The sequence below is a fragment of the Thunnus maccoyii genome, chromosome 7 (genome assembly GCF_910596095.1).
Source record: "Thunnus maccoyii chromosome 7, fThuMac1.1, whole genome shotgun sequence".
Classification (NCBI taxonomy): domain Eukaryota; kingdom Metazoa; phylum Chordata; class Actinopteri; order Scombriformes; family Scombridae; genus Thunnus; species Thunnus maccoyii.
This window is the reverse complement of record NC_056539.1, coordinates 16,157,783-16,176,209: the sequence shown is the minus strand read 5'-3', so window position 1 is coordinate 16,176,209 and position 18,427 is coordinate 16,157,783. Positions and strand designations below refer to the sequence as shown.

The 18,427-nt window shown below is 37.3% G+C and overlaps 1 protein-coding gene and 1 long non-coding RNA gene across 4 annotated transcripts; one reads left to right on the top strand and one right to left on the bottom strand.

The window, feature by feature from the left end:
* Positions 1 to 5,559: 5,559 nt before the first annotated feature.
* On the top strand, positions 5,560 to 12,214 carry LOC121900388 (fizzy-related protein homolog). 2 transcript variants are annotated; one of them, XM_042416683.1, is made up of 14 exons: positions 5,560 to 5,687; positions 6,356 to 6,473; positions 6,575 to 6,703; positions 6,913 to 6,976; positions 7,225 to 7,352; positions 7,558 to 7,640; positions 7,753 to 7,936; positions 8,049 to 8,114; positions 8,206 to 8,308; positions 8,486 to 8,670; positions 8,759 to 8,992; positions 9,820 to 9,924; positions 11,313 to 11,405; positions 11,489 to 12,214. In XM_042416683.1, exons 2-14 carry the CDS (start codon positions 6,405 to 6,407, stop codon positions 11,528 to 11,530), a joined length of 1,485 nt encoding a protein of 494 aa, XP_042272617.1. In that variant the 5' UTR covers positions 5,560 to 5,687; positions 6,356 to 6,404; the 3' UTR covers positions 11,531 to 12,214. The 2 variants fall into 2 exon arrangements, with proteins under 2 accessions (XP_042272617.1, XP_042272616.1); XM_042416682.1 differs by having other exon boundaries at positions 5,561 to 5,687; positions 7,222 to 7,352.
* Positions 12,215 to 12,855: 641 nt separating this feature from the next.
* Positions 12,856 to 18,088, bottom strand: LOC121900767. Of its 2 annotated transcripts, none has more exons than XR_006097056.1 (4): positions 17,962 to 18,088; positions 16,916 to 17,015; positions 16,607 to 16,714; positions 12,856 to 13,145 (listed from the first exon to the last, which is right to left on the bottom strand). It is a non-coding gene; the product is annotated as an uncharacterized LOC121900767 (long non-coding RNA). The 2 variants fall into 2 exon arrangements; XR_006097057.1 differs by lacking the exon at positions 12,856 to 13,145 and adding an exon at positions 13,578 to 16,525.
* Between the last annotated feature and the right edge of the window lie 339 nt (positions 18,089 to 18,427).

Genomic DNA, 18,427 nt, shown 5'->3' with positions numbered 1-18,427 from the left:
AAGAGATTTTAGCTACTATTTTTGGAAGTTCTTCTATTCTCATCAGCACCTGAACTGCTTTAAAACGTGCTCATTTTTTTAAAAAAAATACTGAATATTTGTAGAAGATGAGTAAAAAGTACATGGGTTTAAATAAATATGTGTAAACAACTAAGTACAGCTTCCATAAGCAGTTCAACTGCACTCTAACATTTTCTCAGCTCAGTGCTCTTAACTGACACATCTATTGTGTTACAGCCTTATGTATATGCTCATCCAGAACATAACCTAATCTAATCTGGACCTTGGGATTGTAGAGAAAATCAATCTGTCCACATATTGCTTGATGTTAAAGAATAAGGAGGGCAAGTCCCGACCTGGTACTTGGGACATTAAATGTGAACATCAGTCTGTCTCTTTGCACAAAATGACACAATTACTGTTTAAACATTACTAATAAAGTGAATACCTTATGAAAGGTAAAAGATGTCTTTCATAAGGTATTCACCTGCAAGTAGGAGGAGCAAAAGGGTACACGTAAGCAGAGAGTAGAGACTTGCATGTCACAATAATAAGGACTTGAGACTTGAGGTTGGAGATTTATTCTTGACCTTGGGGACACATTATGTGTGGTAACTATTATAAGCACAAGGTCCACTAATGTAGCTGTTCCTGGAAGCAGCAAAGTGACCTTCTGCTGATACTTTACAGGCATGTAGATTCAACCCAACTTTGTTGTTGAAATATGTTTTTCTGTCAAAAAACATATATATTACAACATCAGTCATGACTAACTTGAGTTTTTAATCTTAGGACTTAAGTTAAACTCTACTAACACAGCTTATTCTAATGCATTTATTAGCAGCATGTAGATAAGCATAGAAGTTCTCATAGAAAGAGTTTGTTCTCTGCTTCACAAAATCTCAAAGTAATTCAAATGTTTGCCAAATGATAATTCAGCTGTTGTATCTCGAAGTTTCTCTGTTCTCTGCTCTCAGTTTTAGACTTGAAATTGTCTTGCAATTTGCTTTTAAAGACTTCAGATTTGACTTGAACTTTCCCCAAAAAATCTAAAAGCAACCCTGCAAATAAGTGAGGAACTATAGGAGCAAGAGCAACAGCATTACAAAGTATATGTTTCTCAGTAACAAAATAAAATCATAAATTGTAAAGGTAACTGTAAAGGTCACATAAATGAAGGCTTCAAAATTTGTTGACTAAATTGCAAAGAGGAAGACGAGTGATTTTGCGGAAGCCCTAACTCGCCTCTACTACAGTACACAGTTATTGTGTTCATTAAGAACTATTGTGCCCCTAATGACTAATTGATTAATTGTGCAGTCTATTATTTCGCTCCTGCACCCCAGTAGATCTGAAAGGGCCACGGCTGGAGTTAACAGTCTTATTGGAAAGACGCGTTCCTTGCAAAGGATAATAAGGGAAAATAGCGGAATTAATTGGGTTTGATTAAGAGAGCTTTTCAATGGGACACAGCTTTTTCGCATGACATAATAAGAGGTCAGTTAAGGGGGCGGATGGGGGGTGGGGGGGGTGGGGGATTTGCTTGTTGGCGCCAGTGTTTTGTGGGTGTGTCTGTGAGAGAGACAGATAGACAGACACAGTAAGAGAGAGAGAGAGAAGGAGGGGGGGATGCTTCCTTCATGCTTGTAGAACTATGTGTGTCTGATGTGGTAAATTTCTATAGGCTCACTCACCAGAAAACACACAGTGAAGTTCAGAGGGGGCCCTCTGTACACTCAGTGTGTCATTATTATCACTACACTTGCCAGCATTAAAGACACAGTGCTCGGCCTTTTGTTATAACAACGTGGTCATTAGCAGTGCATTCCAGAGACTACATTATTGTATAGAACAGGCTGGTGACAGAAGAAGAACACATACCGACCGTGTTTTTGGATAAAACGTATAAACAAACTGGAAACATTTATCAGATATGCACACATTCAAGCACACACACAGAGTATTAATGTGTAATCTTATTACAGTCTAATCTAAAGCAGGAGGGGGGCAAGCAAGCCCTCAGATCTAAAAATACCTCTGAAATGTCATGAACCAAAAGCGGGCTTCACACCTGATTAGATTATCAAATATTTCATCACAAGTCTGCATCTGCGTTTTTTTTTTGTTTTCAGTTTTAGTGGGATTTGAGCTCAAAACTGTTCAGTGGATCTTTAATCCCACAGACAGGAGCCACCCACCTTACTGAAGGGTCTTTGAGAAAGACATTTCACTACAAGCTACAGGAGAGATGTTCTGCACTGAACAATATGGTCTGACGAAGTGGAAGGACAGGTTCTCTTTTGGGGATCATAACATATTTGTTTTAAAACCTTCTATTTTTTTCCACGTGTCATTGTTATTGATGTCCTGAATTCAGGCCTGCAACTAATGATTATTTTCATTATCAATTAATCTGTCAATTATTTGCTTGATTAAGCGATTAGTCATTTGGTCTATAAAACGTCAGAAAATGGTGAAAAATGTTCGTCATTGTTTCCCAAAGCCCGAGGTGACGTCCACAACCCAAAGATATTCAGTTTACTGTCATACAGGACCAAAGAAACCAGAAAATATTCACATTTGAGAAGCTGGAATTAGAAAATTTGGAAATGTTAAAATTTTCTTTTAAAAATGACTCAAAACAATTAATCGATTATCAAAATAGTTGATGATTAATTTAATTCAATAGTTGGCAACTTATGGATTAATCGAGTATTCGTTGTAGCTACCTGAATTCACACAGAGACTCATGTTGTTCCCAGGCATGTTTTGATTGTAGTTTTATAAAAATGCATGCTTGTCTCATTGCAGGCAAATGTGTGTGGGATAAAGATGAGCAGAACACATTTTGACATTTTGACTTGTCAGAGTAGAAAAAGCACTTGTGTAAATAATAAAATCGATGATGTCTGACTTTTATTCAGCTGCTTCAGTTTCAGGGTCCTGGTGTTGTGCACACTGACTCACTGTCGCACTGCCACGGCTGACTGTGACACATCGTTAATGTTATTAGTAACACCTGTGTAGAGATGCAACAACTAGTTGCCAACTACTAAATTATTTACCAATTACTTTGATAATCGATTAATCATTCTGAGTCATTTTTGAGGAAAAAAATGTCCAAATTCTCTGATTCCAGCCTCTTAAATGTGAATATTTTCAGGTTTCTTTGGTCGTCTATGATAGTAAACTGAATATCTTTGGACTGTGGACTTTTGGTTGGGACAAAAGAAGACATTTGAGGACATCATCCTGGGCTTTAGGAAACAGTGATGAACATTTTTCACCATTTTCTGACATTTTATGGACCAAACAATTAAGTGATTAATCGAGAAAATAATCAACAGATTAATCAATAATGAAAATAACCATTAGTTGCTATGACAAGTCAAAATTTGTGCTGTAAAGCTATATTTTTTATTTAGCATTTATTAACAGTCTATAACCATTTAATAAATAGTTTATAACACACTAAAATGTAGTTGTATGCAGCTATAAGGATATTTTAAGTGCTTATTAACATATTATCTACAACTATATCTGAGGTGTCCATAACTGGACAAAATATAAATATAACACTGTTCTAATCATATAAAATACATATGTTGTCATTGGTTGAGTCTTGATTGTTGAATAATACTGTACGTTAAACAACATTTGAAATTGTCCTGATAGCTGCTTAAAACAACTTTAGTTGTAACCAAAACTGCCTTTTGGTTAAAATAAGTTAATTTAGAAAAAAAGGGGCGTAAACTGGTTCAGAACAGTACAGGCTACACAACATATACTGGTATCATTGATTGATGGGTTGGAGTGTCTTGAAAATTGATTTAGGTTAGGACGCCATCTATGTTTCAAACTTGGACATGACAAGGAACTGACATACACTAGTTCAGTTTAATTACATTTAATTCAAAGGGGCTTTATCGGCATAGGAAATATATGTTTACATTGCCAAAGTAAAATAAAAAATAATAAAACATACATAAGCAAAGATCTACTAGAACAAAGAAATGTGTAAATGAAATGTGTCACATTACAACATTATAGTCAAATATGTACGTAAGAAAAGGTAAAATTAACTTGAGATCACAAACAGAAGAATTGTGATTTTGTTGTATTTGCCAGTGTGTTCCAGGTTTACAAACTATTTTATGTAATTAAATGACCCTCAGTTTACTGCTTGTACCACAGTACCAGTTTGATCAACTCTAAACATTTTCTTAGAAGATTTAAGAATAATATTAATGTATTGTTTTGATTTTGTGTTGATTTTGCTCTGCACATCCTGAAACTGTCCCTCATTTATTTCAGCATTGTTATTAAACTAAAAGATTGTGGCAAGAGGTTCATTAATGTTACATTTATGTTTCCCACATTGTTAATTATGATCTTCCTCTGTGCCCTAAATTGTGTTTACTTGGTATATTTCCTGCAGTATGTAACATAAGTTGTGAGAAGAAAAAGATGGTATATATTTTTTTATCTTCATGCCAAATAAACAATTCCTGTGTGCTGGAAAAAGACACTAAAGCCATCCTTGAATCGATGGCTAAAAGGACTTTCAAGCTTGTTATTTATGGAAAACTAACATTTGAAATAAACGGAAAATTCAAGGATTTTGAAAAGATGAGGGCACCATTTATGGATTTCCTGAAAATGAGCCCTAACTGACTAAACTGTACATCATTCGGAGTTTGCCAATTTCCCTTTATTTATTTATTTATTTATTTATTGTTTTGTTTTTGTTGTCATTGTTGTTGTCTCCTTGATTATTGTGTTTTGTTTGTTTGACATATACATTAAAAACAGAATAAATATGTTGTTGTTTTTTAAATATCAAATTTATGGCTGATTTTGCTTTTTTGTATAAACATACTGTTTCAGTTACAACAGAAAGAATAGGAAACAAGCTTACATCATCAATCTTATAATCATGTTAGCTAAGTGTCATATTCATAAATGTAAGTTTGCCAACAAAACACCTCTGAATGTGAGCAGTATTTACAGACCATTAAATGTTACACTAATAAGAAGGCTGTAAAAACTGTTAATGAATGTATTGTTTTCATGTCTTTATTTAACTAGTCTGTTGTTTTATTTATTTTATATATTTATTCTTTATTCATTTTTTAAATTTTAAATCACTTAAGCGGACATTACATTGACTTACATTCATTTCCTGGAGACTTATCCTAATCTTAACATAACCCTAAACTTACCTTAACTTTAAACCAAGTCTTCACTGTGAAATTAATGATTTGATGTTAAGGGAACTTGCTTTTTGTTCCCATAAGAGAGGCGAGTCCCCACAACATGACTATGTAAACAGATTTACGTCCCCACAACATGAGGAATACCTTGAACACACACACACACACACACACACTCACACACACACACACACACACACACACACACACACACACACACTCAGAGACAGACATACACACACAGACACACACATACACCATGGATGTATCCATGACACACACACACACACACACACACACACAAACAAAACGTTGCATTTCCGTGTTTTGGTTTGAGAGACATACGTCACCGGGTTGCCAAATCTCCCACAATGCAATGTCATTTTCACCTCAGCTCAGCTAAACTGAATGACTTCAACACCTCTGACAGTGAAAAACTTCAAATTTACCTCCTGGATTCTTCTGAAATCTCCGGCAAGTTTCGCTTCTGCTGTTTGTTGTTTGTTTGTCGATGTTTAGAAACAGTTGTAAGTTTGTTGTCTGTAGCAGATATGAACAGTTTAGCCACTAGCTGAAGAAGCTAACGACAGTTTTGCCTTCTTTTAGCACAAACACGGCGTTAAAAATGCCAGTTTGATGACATTTATCTACGAACAAGGCACTTAAAATGCGTCTTTGGTTGCTTTGAACTGGTTGAAAATTGACTGTGCTACAGCTAAGTTAGCTTATCTGTCCCAACCAATATGTTAGCATGATGTTTGCATCAACTCAAAGTTTAAGACAAAACATGCTACAGTATTATGATTATTTACTTTAAAACACAAAGATCTTGAGAAAACTTCTCGAGTCAGGATTAGCAGGTGAACTGTTGGATAAATAATGTTTAAAATGTGATTTGAAATATCCTGTGACGTTTTTTTTCCTTTCGAAACATACAAGACTAAATAATGATAACAATTACAACAACAATAACAACCCTATTAATACTTAACATTTCGTTTTGCAGGCTCAAATCATCGTTATCAGGATGCTGCATAATCTTTTTGTTATTTTTATAATCCTGCATTAACAGTAACAATATAATGTAGAGTTCATTGTTATACAAGGTATTATGTATGTAATGTTTTTATTTAATTTATCAGGTCTCCATCCCTCCAGCCTGTGGCTGTGGGATCAGGATTACAACTAAAAATGGATCCAGGATGTGGACATCGCCTTCTCCGCCAAATCAACATTCAAAATGATAACTTGAGCCCTGTTGTAAGTTGTTTCACTGTTAGTTGTTCCAGTCAGACTATAATTAATCCATTGACAAATTATTGATGGTTAAAGTTAATACTCTACGTTTTTTGGTTATGCAGAAAATGACTCAGGCTCTGTATTGTCGGACACCCAGCGGCTCCCCGTTAACCTCACCCAGTAAGCTTGGAGACAGATTCATTCCAACCAGAGCGGGGGCCAACTGGAGTATCAACTTCCACAGGATCAATGTATGAACACGTTGTGAACCTGCTGTGAAATGTGTTTGTGTTTTTGTAAGAGAAAAGCAACATGTTTGTTACACATACTGTTTGTCTGAACATTTGAATTGTTACGTAGTGTGTGTGTGTGTGTGTGTGTGAAGTTAATTACGATATGAATGTTCTGTCTGTGAAAATGACTGAAATAAATGACAGTATCTTTCTGATTTTGAAAATAGGAAAATGAGAAGTCACCAAGTCAAAACAGAAAAACAAAAGATGCTTCTTCTGATAACATCAAAGGTAAATAACTTTTTTTTTATCCAACACAAACATTCAAATTAAAATAATTGAAAACTGAATCTAATTTCTGTTGTTGAGGTGCTTTCATAGACAAAATTTCAAAACTCGTGGTGACTTCAGCTATAAATGTTTTTTGTTTTGTTTTTTCAATAAAATCTGTTACTTGTCTGTGCCGTGAGGATTGTAGTTTTGTGCCTGTGTATACTTTTTGTCTAATAAATCAAACTATATTGTTGTGCATGCAGCAGATGGGCTGGCCTACTCTGCTTTACTGAAGAATGAGCTGCTGGGAGCAGGAATAGAAAAGATCCAGGACCCACAGACAGAAGACAGACGTCTACAGCCTTCGACCCCTGAGAAGAGGAGTCTCTTCACTGTATGAACATTTCATCTCAAACTTTGTATATATTGAATTATAAACACATTGATAAAACTAGCTCACACACATATACAGTATGCTCTCAGAGTCTTCAGTGTCGTTAAAAAAAAACACGTTTACAGTTTTTCTCTAATGGCTTATTTGTTATTTTAATGAAACTAGTGAAAGGTATGATGAATCTCCTCCTGTGTGCTCTTTGCAGTACTCACTTAATACCAAAAGGTCATCACCAGACGATGGCACCAACATCTCCCCGTACTCTCTATCACCTGTCAGCAACAAAAGGTAGAACATTTTGTATTTAAATCCCTTGTTGATGAAAATGCAAACAAGAAATTGTTATTAGATGTACATTTTTGCATCAGGGAGTCATAACGTCCGACCTTTCCTGTTGCAGTCAGAAGTTGTTGCGTTCACCGAGAAAGCCAACCCGTAAAATCTCCAAGATCCCCTTTAAAGTCTTGGATGCTCCAGAGCTGCAGGATGACTTTTATCTGAATTTGGTGGACTGGTCATCTCTGAATGTGCTCAGTGTCGGCCTGGGCACGTGTGTTTACCTCTGGAGTGCCTGCACCAGCCAGGTACTACATTCTCTGTGTGTGTATGTATATTTGTTAAAATATTTATATTTCCTGGCAGCATTCATTACTATGCTGCTCTACTGAACCACTTGCTGAACTGTCTTTTCTTCAGGTAACAAGGCTGTGTGATTTATCAGTGGAGGGAGACTCAGTCACATCAGTTGGGTGGTCTGAAAGGGTAAGAGCACATAACTCACTGCCTTCAGGAAACTGTCATGGTTTTTGTTTGAGTTAGTTTGTTAGTGAGAGGTTTCCTCACGTTTTTATAGGGTAACCTGGTGGCAGTGGGGACTCACAAAGGCTATGTTCAGATCTGGGACGCCGGTGCTGGGAAGAAACTCTTTTCCCTGGAAGGACACACAGCCAGAGTTGGTGAGAGGACTTGCTGTGTCAGTCAGTCTGCATTAAGTTGAATTAACGCTTGACAATCTCAACACTTGTCTCCTCACAGAAATAATGAATTTCAGACAAATGTTCAGAATGTTAAGTGACCACGCTTGAATTAAGCTTTACTTCATTCGAGCTTTACTTTACTCTGTCTGTCCACAGGAGCACTAGCCTGGAATGCAGACCAGTTGTCCTCAGGAAGCCGTGATCGTATGATTCTTCAAAGAGATGTACGGACTCCTCCGCTCCAGTCAGAGAGACGGCTACAGGGACACAGGCAGGAAGTGTGCGGCTTGAAGTGGAGCACTGACCATCAGCTGCTCGCCTCTGGTGGAAACGACAACAAGGTAGAGTTGTTATTCTTATTAAAGCTGCCTCTGTTTTTGTGTGTTTACTTGATGTATTCATTGATGAGAGTGTTATTTGTCCCCTCAGCTGCTGGTGTGGAACCACTCCTCACTGAACCCAGTGCAAATATACATGGATCACCTGGCTGCAGTGAAAGCCATTGCCTGGTCTCCCCACCAGCACGGCCTGCTGGCCTCTGGGGGCGGCACTGCCGACCGCTGTATTCGATTTTGGAACACCCTGACGTCTCAGCCACTGCAGTGTATGGACACCGGCTCACAGGTCTGCAACCTGGCCTGGTCCAAGCATGCTAATGAGCTGGTAAGTGACTCCAGAAACACACTGTGCACAGTTGATCTGTTGCTATACTTTCTAAAGTTATTAAGATGTGATTGTGATGATGAATAACACCTGCATTGAGAATAAGGTGCTATGTGTCATATTCTTAAGCATCAATACAATGCCTATAAAAATGTTAGCTGCTGTAGTGATGATTTAGGTGTATCAGAAATGTAACAAATAAATATGAGATGATTTGATGCCTTGATGATGAACAGGCAGGTGTGTGAGTACCTGAGATACTGTGTGGACGTTCCAGAGGACCTGGAGGGAAACTCAGAGGCCAGGTGTGAAACCAGTGTGATGTCTTTGGAAGACCAGGGAACTTGTCCCTGATCCTCCAAACATAGCAACTGGGGATGACAAGTCGGTTTCCCTGGCCTAAAGAGCCATGCTGAGATGAAATGTCTATAGGCAGCATAACGGTACTCCCGGTTGTCATCCCCAGGCTTCCTGGTTTGGCCAAATACCATAATGTCCTCCCAGTACCGCCTGTGAATGCATAAATAGCATTTTCAAGACAGTACTGGGAGAAGTGCGGTATTATTATTACACAATCTGCAGGGTACTGGCCACGGCATTTCCTCTCCAGGTCTGTAGGCATGTCTGACCTTCCTGTTTTATCCCTTTGGCAAACAAACAATGTAAATTCATTGTTAAGGTATAGAAGTCAGAAGAAGACAGTAGAGCTGTCCAACTACTGATGGTCTTGTTTGTTTGCAGTAATTTCATATTGAATGTGATAACAGTTTATTGATACTAAATGTTACACAGCATCTTTTGAATTATAACACTGACTCTTTTTCCAGGTGAGCACCCATGGCTACTCTCAGAACCAGATCTTGGTGTGGAAATATCCAGCGCTCACTCAAGTGGCCAAACTCACAGGACACTCGTACAGAGTGCTCTACCTGGTCAGTTAATGTATTTTCTTTTTGTTCTCAATGTGATTTTGGTGTTGTTTATGCTTTATCTCTCTCTCTCTCTCTCTCTCTCTCTCTCTCTCTCTCTCTCTCTCTCTCTCTCTCTCTCTCTCTCTCTCTCTATATATATATATATATATATATATAAATTGTGAATAAAAGTGGTCCTAGAATGGAACCCTGTGGCACACCTTTGTTAACACTCATAAAGCTGGACTAATAGCCATCAGCCACAACAGATATATTTGCAAACCAATTACATGACTTTTCATCCAATCCAATAGATTCCTGGCGTTTCAAAAGAATTTGACGTTGACAGTATCAAAAGCTTTAGATAAATCAATGAAAAAGGGCAACACAATCCTGCTTGTTATCTAATGCACAAGCAACATCATTCAAGACTTTGGATACTGCTGTCACAGTACTATGCCTGGCTCTAAATCCTGATTGATAAGATTTTAAAATGGAATGTTGAGATAAAAATGTTCTCACCTGATAATTTGCCATTTTCTCTAATACTTTAGCTAGACATGATAGTTAGATAGTTAGATAGATAGAGATTGGTTGATAATTATGTAGCTCATTGGACTGACCCCCATATGTAAAGGTAGGACGTAGGCTGTCTTCGGAAGGTCAGGAATGCATTCTGTTACCACAGTCAGATTAAAAATATAAGTTAAGCATTCAACTACTAATGGAGCTGCTAATAATAAAAGCCTCGACTCTAACTAATAATTAATTAATAGAACAAAGAGCATTAAATACTTCAAGATTCGTAAAAGGCTTCAATGAAAAGTTCTGAGTGCCTAATTTGTTTGCCCAGTAATGTGCACTATGATCAGAGACAGTGGGAGTAAATCCAGCATTTGAAATAAATAACCTGATGAAATAAAATGTCCATTGAATGCATCACATATTTTCTTTCCAACTGAGATAGTGGCAGAGCCTTGAACAATGTCATTGGGTAAGGATGAAGTAGGACTATGTGATAATGATTTAACCGTTTTCCAAAAACTTGCTGGCTTTCCTTTAATTTAAGATAGTGCAGAGACATAAAATGATAATTTAGCATTTTGAATAACAGTGAGACACCTATTATGTTGTTGACGAAAATATAGCCAACCAGAGGATGATTTAGTTGTTTTCACTCTGCGCCAGGAAGGATCCCTTTCATGTAATTTTAGCAATTTCTGAACAAAACCAAAGATTGTTCCTGTTTTTGACTCTGAATTTCCTGCATATTTGTCTGCAATGGAATTAAATGTTTTTATAAAGTAATCTAAGGCCAAGTGTGGATCAGGAATTGCCATTGATGTTAAAACCTGTACATTTGCTGAATATCTGGCAGCCTTATATTTAATCTTTTCTTTAAATTTTAGGCCATGTCCCCGGACGGTGAGGCGATAGTCACAGGAGCTGGAGATGAGACGCTCCGCTTCTGGAATGTATTCAGTAAAACAAGGTCGACAAAGGTGAGAAAGCACCGAGCACTTGGTAACAGACCCTCTAATATCTGCAAAATGATTAATTAAGTTATTTTATCTTTTTGTTTCAGGAATCCGTATCAGTTCTAAATCTCTTTACCAGGATACGGTGACTTTGAAAAGATAAAATAAGAACTCTATTGACTGATGAGCGTGACCACTGGACAGCTCATCAACATGGTGCTAAGGACAGACAGTACAATCTAAGGCGTCTCGTGACAGTTTTTCACAGAGGAAATGGCAGCGAGAACTACTAACAAGTTTTTTTTTTTTTCATGCAAACTATTTTTGGGAGGGAATTCTTTTGACTTGTGTGCTTTCGTTATGAATGTTTGGGCTTTTTTTACTTTTTAAAAAATATATAAGTGGGTTGATTTCCATTTGTTTTGCATTTTTTGTATTCACAACAAGAAATCATAAGCCTTACTTTAAGATGTATTACCATTTTTACTGTTGTGGAGAGATCATTTTAGTTTTTGTTTAACTCAGGTCTAATTTATTTAACGCACTTGTAATATGATAAAACATTGAAAGAGTTGTCTTTCATGGACATCTCTAGATTGTTTAGAGAAAAATGCCATTACATATGATTATTAAAACAATCACCTACTAAGGCCTTTACAATATGTACTCCATGTTTACTAAGATACTTAAAAACTAAGGCTGAAGAGTGGTAGGCTGAAATGATGCAGTATGTTTTTCTCCTGAGGACAGAAAGTCTAATGCTGTGCATCTAGACATCTACTACATGGTTGATTCTTTGTAGTAAAGGGAGAAATAAAAGATGTTGGCGGTGACATACAGTCTATTTCTTTTTTTTTCAACTACAAATACCATTACTATGTAATTATTGCATGTAGTTTAGTTACAGTTTTGTTGTTAGATTCATTTTATAATGCTGCATTTTAACAAAATGTTACAAATTACAACTTCAAAGGTATGATTGTATAAAGTTTAAGCAGCTCATCATCTATATAAGCAATATTTTTCATGGTCATTTAATATGTAGGTTAATTGACTACAAGCTTCTGTGGTCAGTTTGCTATTTTAGTTACTTCCATCCATTGTTTAATTTGAAATCTTCATTTATTATTAATAAACAGAACAGTGTATACATACAAACAAAACTGATCATAGAATATAAAAGTAAATATTTTTATTTTAATAAAATAATAAGTAAAATAAGTTGAATATTCAACTTATACAAGTATGATGGAGAAACTTGAAGCCTGCACAAACACTGAGAATAGACTTTTTAGTGAAGCAGGAGACATTTTGTGTTCAACAGTTGAACTTCAGAAATTAAATATATTTGCATATTCATAGATTCTATATTTTTTAATAAGAGAGAAGGAGTAAATGCCATTTTAAGGATTTTAAAGTGGTAATTTTACTTTTTTTGTGGAAAAAACTATCAGACACCCACTATTGTTCCAAGCAGAGTATATTTTATATGTCTCAATACATGTCTGGAGGGGATCTTTAAACTTACACCAGTGACTTTATGGCATGCAATTGCTATTTTATTTATTTTATTTTAAACGGTGCCTGTCTTTATCCTGGCTGAAACTCAGTCATCCAGGCTTCAAATTTTTCCAGGTAGGCAGCAGTGTGAGCATGAAGTCCTCCATTGTCAGTGGCATCTGCAGTTTATCTTCAGACAGAGCTCGGATCTCCTCAGGGCTCAGGTCTTTGATACGACGATGCATAGCCATCATGGATGCGTCCCTGATGTAAAGACAGGAGCAGAGATGGAGAGAGGAGCGAAAACTTGTTACTTATCTCCATAGTATTCAAACATATTCCACATAGTATTTCTACCATTTTGAATTCCGTATTTCTCCTGATAACAAGGATGGAGTCTTGCTTGTGATCACTAAGCCACATCTGGCTGAAATACTGCAGGCTACAGTCTGTGTGTGGGTGCTTCTCACATACATCCAAGGTTAGCAAAATGCAATCCGGTGAAGAGCAGATGCAACTAGAGCAACATAAATACCTGCCGTGCCCCTGCCAAGGACAGGATGACGACTACTAAAACTGCAACTTGAAATAATGTTAATGCTTCAGAACATAAATATATTCTGATGATCAGTGAATGAGTTTATAATAATCACTGCTGTGTTCTGTTTTCTGTATTCTAGAGCTCAACCTGTGTCAACAACCATCTACTTCACTATTTTAAAGACCGAGTTTGTGTATCCCAAAAGTGTATGTGAGCAAAAGTCACTAAAACAATCCTGACTGTTTGGAGAGACAGATACAGTACTGGTAAGAACACTGGTAGCATCAAGAAAAAAACAAACATTCAAGGACACATGAGTAAGAGACAAAGAAAGGGTTCTTATGCAGAATATGTACTGATGATCTAACAATCAAATAATCATTTATAAAACAGGCATTTCAGGTGCAGAAATTAACATTTTTAATATATTGGGTATTATTGGGTATAATATTGGGTTAAAACAAGCTTCCCTCTGACTCTTTCAGTGAACATTTTTTAGAGCTAGAAGTCCACAGAAAACAAAAACATGACAATAAACTGACTTACAACCTGAATTTTGATAATTTTTTGGTGTGCTCAGCAAATTCAACACAAACAAATAGAATATTGATCTCAACAGGAGACCCGCGCAGGTTGGTCTCCTGTTGAGATCAACCACTTTGGCCTGTGAAGGGGCTGAATGGCTCATACCAACAGATATGTGGCAATCACCCATAACATGCACCAGTACTTACAACTTCTAAACAAATGGGTTTGCAAACGAATTGGAGACAGATGCTGCTCCCTTCCAACATCCACCAAAACTAACTCCACAAAAGTAATTAAACAAGAACCTTGCATGGTGCTCCCAAAAATTTACAGTGCTAAATTCTCAAAATCACATCTGTTCTCATCTGCAATTTTAGCATTCACAAGCCACAATGGTCACGCAATGCATGATCATGCATGCATTTACTTTATTTTGCCAATGCAACAGTGATTTAAATGGTTTGCTAACAGCTTCCTCTGCATTAAACCCCTGTATATCAGCTTTCAAATACAATCAGAGGGCACTGTAAGCTGGCCACCAGAGGAGAGGCAATTAGGTTTATTTATAGGAATGAACTGCTGCAAACTCTGTGCGTCACTGATATCCATCTGAGACGAACAAGTAAGGATGCACAGCATTTAGATCCACAAGGCTGATAAACAGAGACAGCAGAAAGTGCTACATCTGCCCCAACGTGACTGAAAATCCACAGATCTGATTAAATTTACCAGTGAGAATTTAATTGTTCTCCTTTTGTAATTTATACTGTCATGCAAATAGAAAATAAAAATGTATATCTCTGTAATTGGTAAATCTAACTTTTGTACCTGTGTGTGTGTGTCTACATCACAGATATAGAAAGTAAATGCTTAAAACATGCTTATTCATGATTCTTCAGATCACTTTTTCATCATAGTGATGTGCAGTTTACTGTAATTAGTCCTGACATCATCACTTCTAATGTAAACAATTAAAATAAGGCAACTATTCCAGCTGTTCTGGAGTCTAAAAGCCACTGATAATGACTTGTGACCAACTTCTTTATACATCTGAAGTTACTGTGTCCCTGACGCTGGGACCACTGCTAGTTGTTAATACTCTTGTATGTGTACAAACAGCACTACTTAAGTGCTGATTCATGGAAGCTTGACAGAGAGCTAAAGCCAAAAAGCAATGTTGATTTGCATCTGTTTTGTCAGTGTGTTCAATGTAAATGTCAGAGCTGTACCTAATGGGAGGGAATATGCAGGCAAGAGCGAGCGTTCTGCATCATCATCACCTGATGAGCACAAGATGCAATCTGATATATGGAAATACGAAAGGCTGTTATTATAACTGGGCTCCACCATGAATGTAAATGAATTGCCTTCTGCTAAACTGTAGGTCCCCCGCTAGCACATTAACTTTCAGTTTACTTTGTCACTCTCGCTTTCTCATTCACCCACTGTGTGATCAGTTACATACATTTTGTTTAAATGTCAATAATATTAAACAAAAAGCACTACGCTGATTCAAATCCCTTTTGTAAACATCAAGACTGTCACTATCAATGCTGCTCTGATGTCTGACATTTCTGCATCTGGTGTGAGTCTGTTGCTATGGAGATAACAATAACCATGAGAGAATCTGGGACATGATCCATAAAATTTTTATAGAATTTTAGTGCATGAAAATACATATATCCTAATGTGTTTTATATTCCCTGCAAGATGGAGCACACAGAGTTTCAATAGACGCTGGTGGGATTGAACAGCAGGAGGGAGAGAGAGGACACGTGTGCAGGAGAGTGCAGCAGAGAACTGAAAAAAAAACAAAACAAAAGAAATGCATAAAACTCTGTACTAAATGTCACCTATAATGAAACAAATATACCAGCCTACCTATGTGCCGAAAAATATAAACTTGAAGTCTCTGTTTCCTATGACTAATTTATGAATCCTTCATTTTATTCCATTTTCGATTAACTGAAAAAAGGCCTCTGAATTTATTTAAACTGAGTGAAGAGTTCAATTATGTATGTGCACATCAGACAAATGAAAAGCACTGTGCTGCTGTAAAAAATGAGCAAGTATTGACCCTCACATGGTGCGCTTGAGGGGAAGAGGTCTCACATGATGAAGTTCATCCTTAGCTGGTAGAAAGGAAAATAAAACTCTGACTGGTCATTCGGCAGAGTCATATTGACACTGAGAGGCAACATTGCTGAGCAGGTCCTTAAACTAAAGATGGAAATAATGCAAACAAGCATTAACGTCTGTGTTTTAAGCAAAAGAACAGCTGGCTTGCACCAATATGTTAAAAGGCCCGCAGCTAAGCAGATTCATGGCTTCATTTGGTGATTCATTTGCTGCTGAAAATCATTTCTCTATTGATTTCTCGGTCATTAAAAAACAACACACTAACGAAATATACAGCTCAGAGTATGCATGAAAGCACATTTGTGTGTGTGTGTGTGTGTACATGTGTAACTTCCAAGGGCGACGAATGCCTTCGAAGAAGTCAGGCATCCACATGGGAAACACCATGGCTTCTCTCAGCAGCTTCTTAACATCCTCTAGATCAGCAATGTCATCTCTGCAGTTCAACCAGAGAATTCAGTCAGGCCAAAAACTGCCCTTGTAGCAAAACAGTAGTAGTCTGTGTATGCTTTCATACCAGCGAACATTGGGTTACGGGACAAAATATCTCTCTCCAGTGAGTCCACCAGGTCGCTGTCAAATCCTGTGCCATGAAACTTCTTCTGCTTTACATCCTCAGTTGAGTCTGAAGAGAGAAGAAGGAAAGTAGATCAAAAAAGGTTTTGACAGGAGCCACAGGGTAGTTGAGAGCACAGGGGTGTTACATTACATATTACTGATATTAATTCACACAAACTAATGGGTGATGGTCAGAACATCAGGGATAGATTGACTTATTTCTTATCTATCTGTCAAACCAATCATCAATCAACAGCTACTGTCAGACCTTCTCGTCTTTGGCTTTCGAGCCTCAGGTGAATCCCGGCTGGTCTGTACTGTTGAGACACTTCAATAAAACTATACCCATCAGTGATAGTAGGACACACCTGCAGAGAAAAACATCAAAGCCAATGAGGAAATGGTTTATTGAGTGGTAATAACTAATAACATAGTAGTCCTGTGTTTTATTCAAATCAAACCAGCTCTATCAGTTCTCTGTTGAGGTATTGCTGGGCATAAAAAGAAATCCAACATAGTTAGTGACACTGCACTGTAAGAGATGTAACAGATTATGCAAAATATGTCTCTGTAATTCAAAGTGCTTCCTCGTAGAGCTGTTTTGTTTCCCAGGCTTTCTGGGTAATATTAATAACGATACTCCTGGCCATTTCTGTCATTAATGTCCTTCAGAAAGTAGAGAGGTATCCTTGATCACAGTGGTACCCTGAGCAGGGGTCTGAAAATCAGGAATCCACACTGAAAGATGAAAAAACACCCACATGCTGCAGTCTTGTTCACAGCTCTTCTACTCTGCACAAATGAGGCAGCAGTGGACAGGTATCTTTTCAGCTTTCAGCGCATATTATCATACAGAATTTATGGACGGTTTCCATAAAAATGGCTTCTCGGAGATTGTTGAAATGATGAATCCCCAGTCAAAAATCAAATAGACTAGCTGTTGAGCCTAAGTTGTGTGACATAATATAAAATGATAACGTCAATATGAATAAAACGTTGAGGTATTTATCTTTCATTTAGCCCAAGTTTACCTTGATTAATGTCTCATAAAACATAGGAATTGGTAGAGCTCAGATATGCTGATAGAGTTCAACAAAAAGATTTCCCATCTGAGTCAGTCTCTTCAAAACTATAGTGTGACCTGCTCAAATACACTAAATAAATGTCAGCTTATGGTTTTAAACTCATACTTAAGCCAAAGTGTGTTTTTGCTAGTACAGACCTGTAGGGGGGAGTTTAAAAAAAGTTAAATTAAGCTTTATTTCATGGTGATGAACTCTGCATGGAGCACACAGCAGACAGAAACACACACACACTTATCTGTGTTCTGCAGGGGTGGGAGGTGGCCAGACTGATGGGTCCTCAGATGAGAGCCTCAGCCAACACAGCAGAGCAGTGGTTCTCAATGTGGGGTCTGGGGACCCCCAGGGGTCTTTGAGAGGCTTTCAGGGGGTCCCCAGCAAAAAGGAGAAGAATTTATTTTCACTATAATTTCATCCATGAGTAACACAGTGACAGAATGTGACTATTTTAGTCATGGGTTTCATACAATTTCTGTAATAAAACATCTAAAAGCAAAAATCTTATCAGATAGGGGTCCATGGTCTAATTTGTGTCAGTTTAAGGGTCTTTGACGTGAAAAAGTTTGAGAACCACTGTAGTAGAGGCTTGGACCTAGAAACAGTATGATCGGAAGGTCCATACCAGATATGTCAAGACTCTACAAACGGATAACCGGTTGTATTTTTTCCCAATATCATAACACAGCCTTTACTCATGT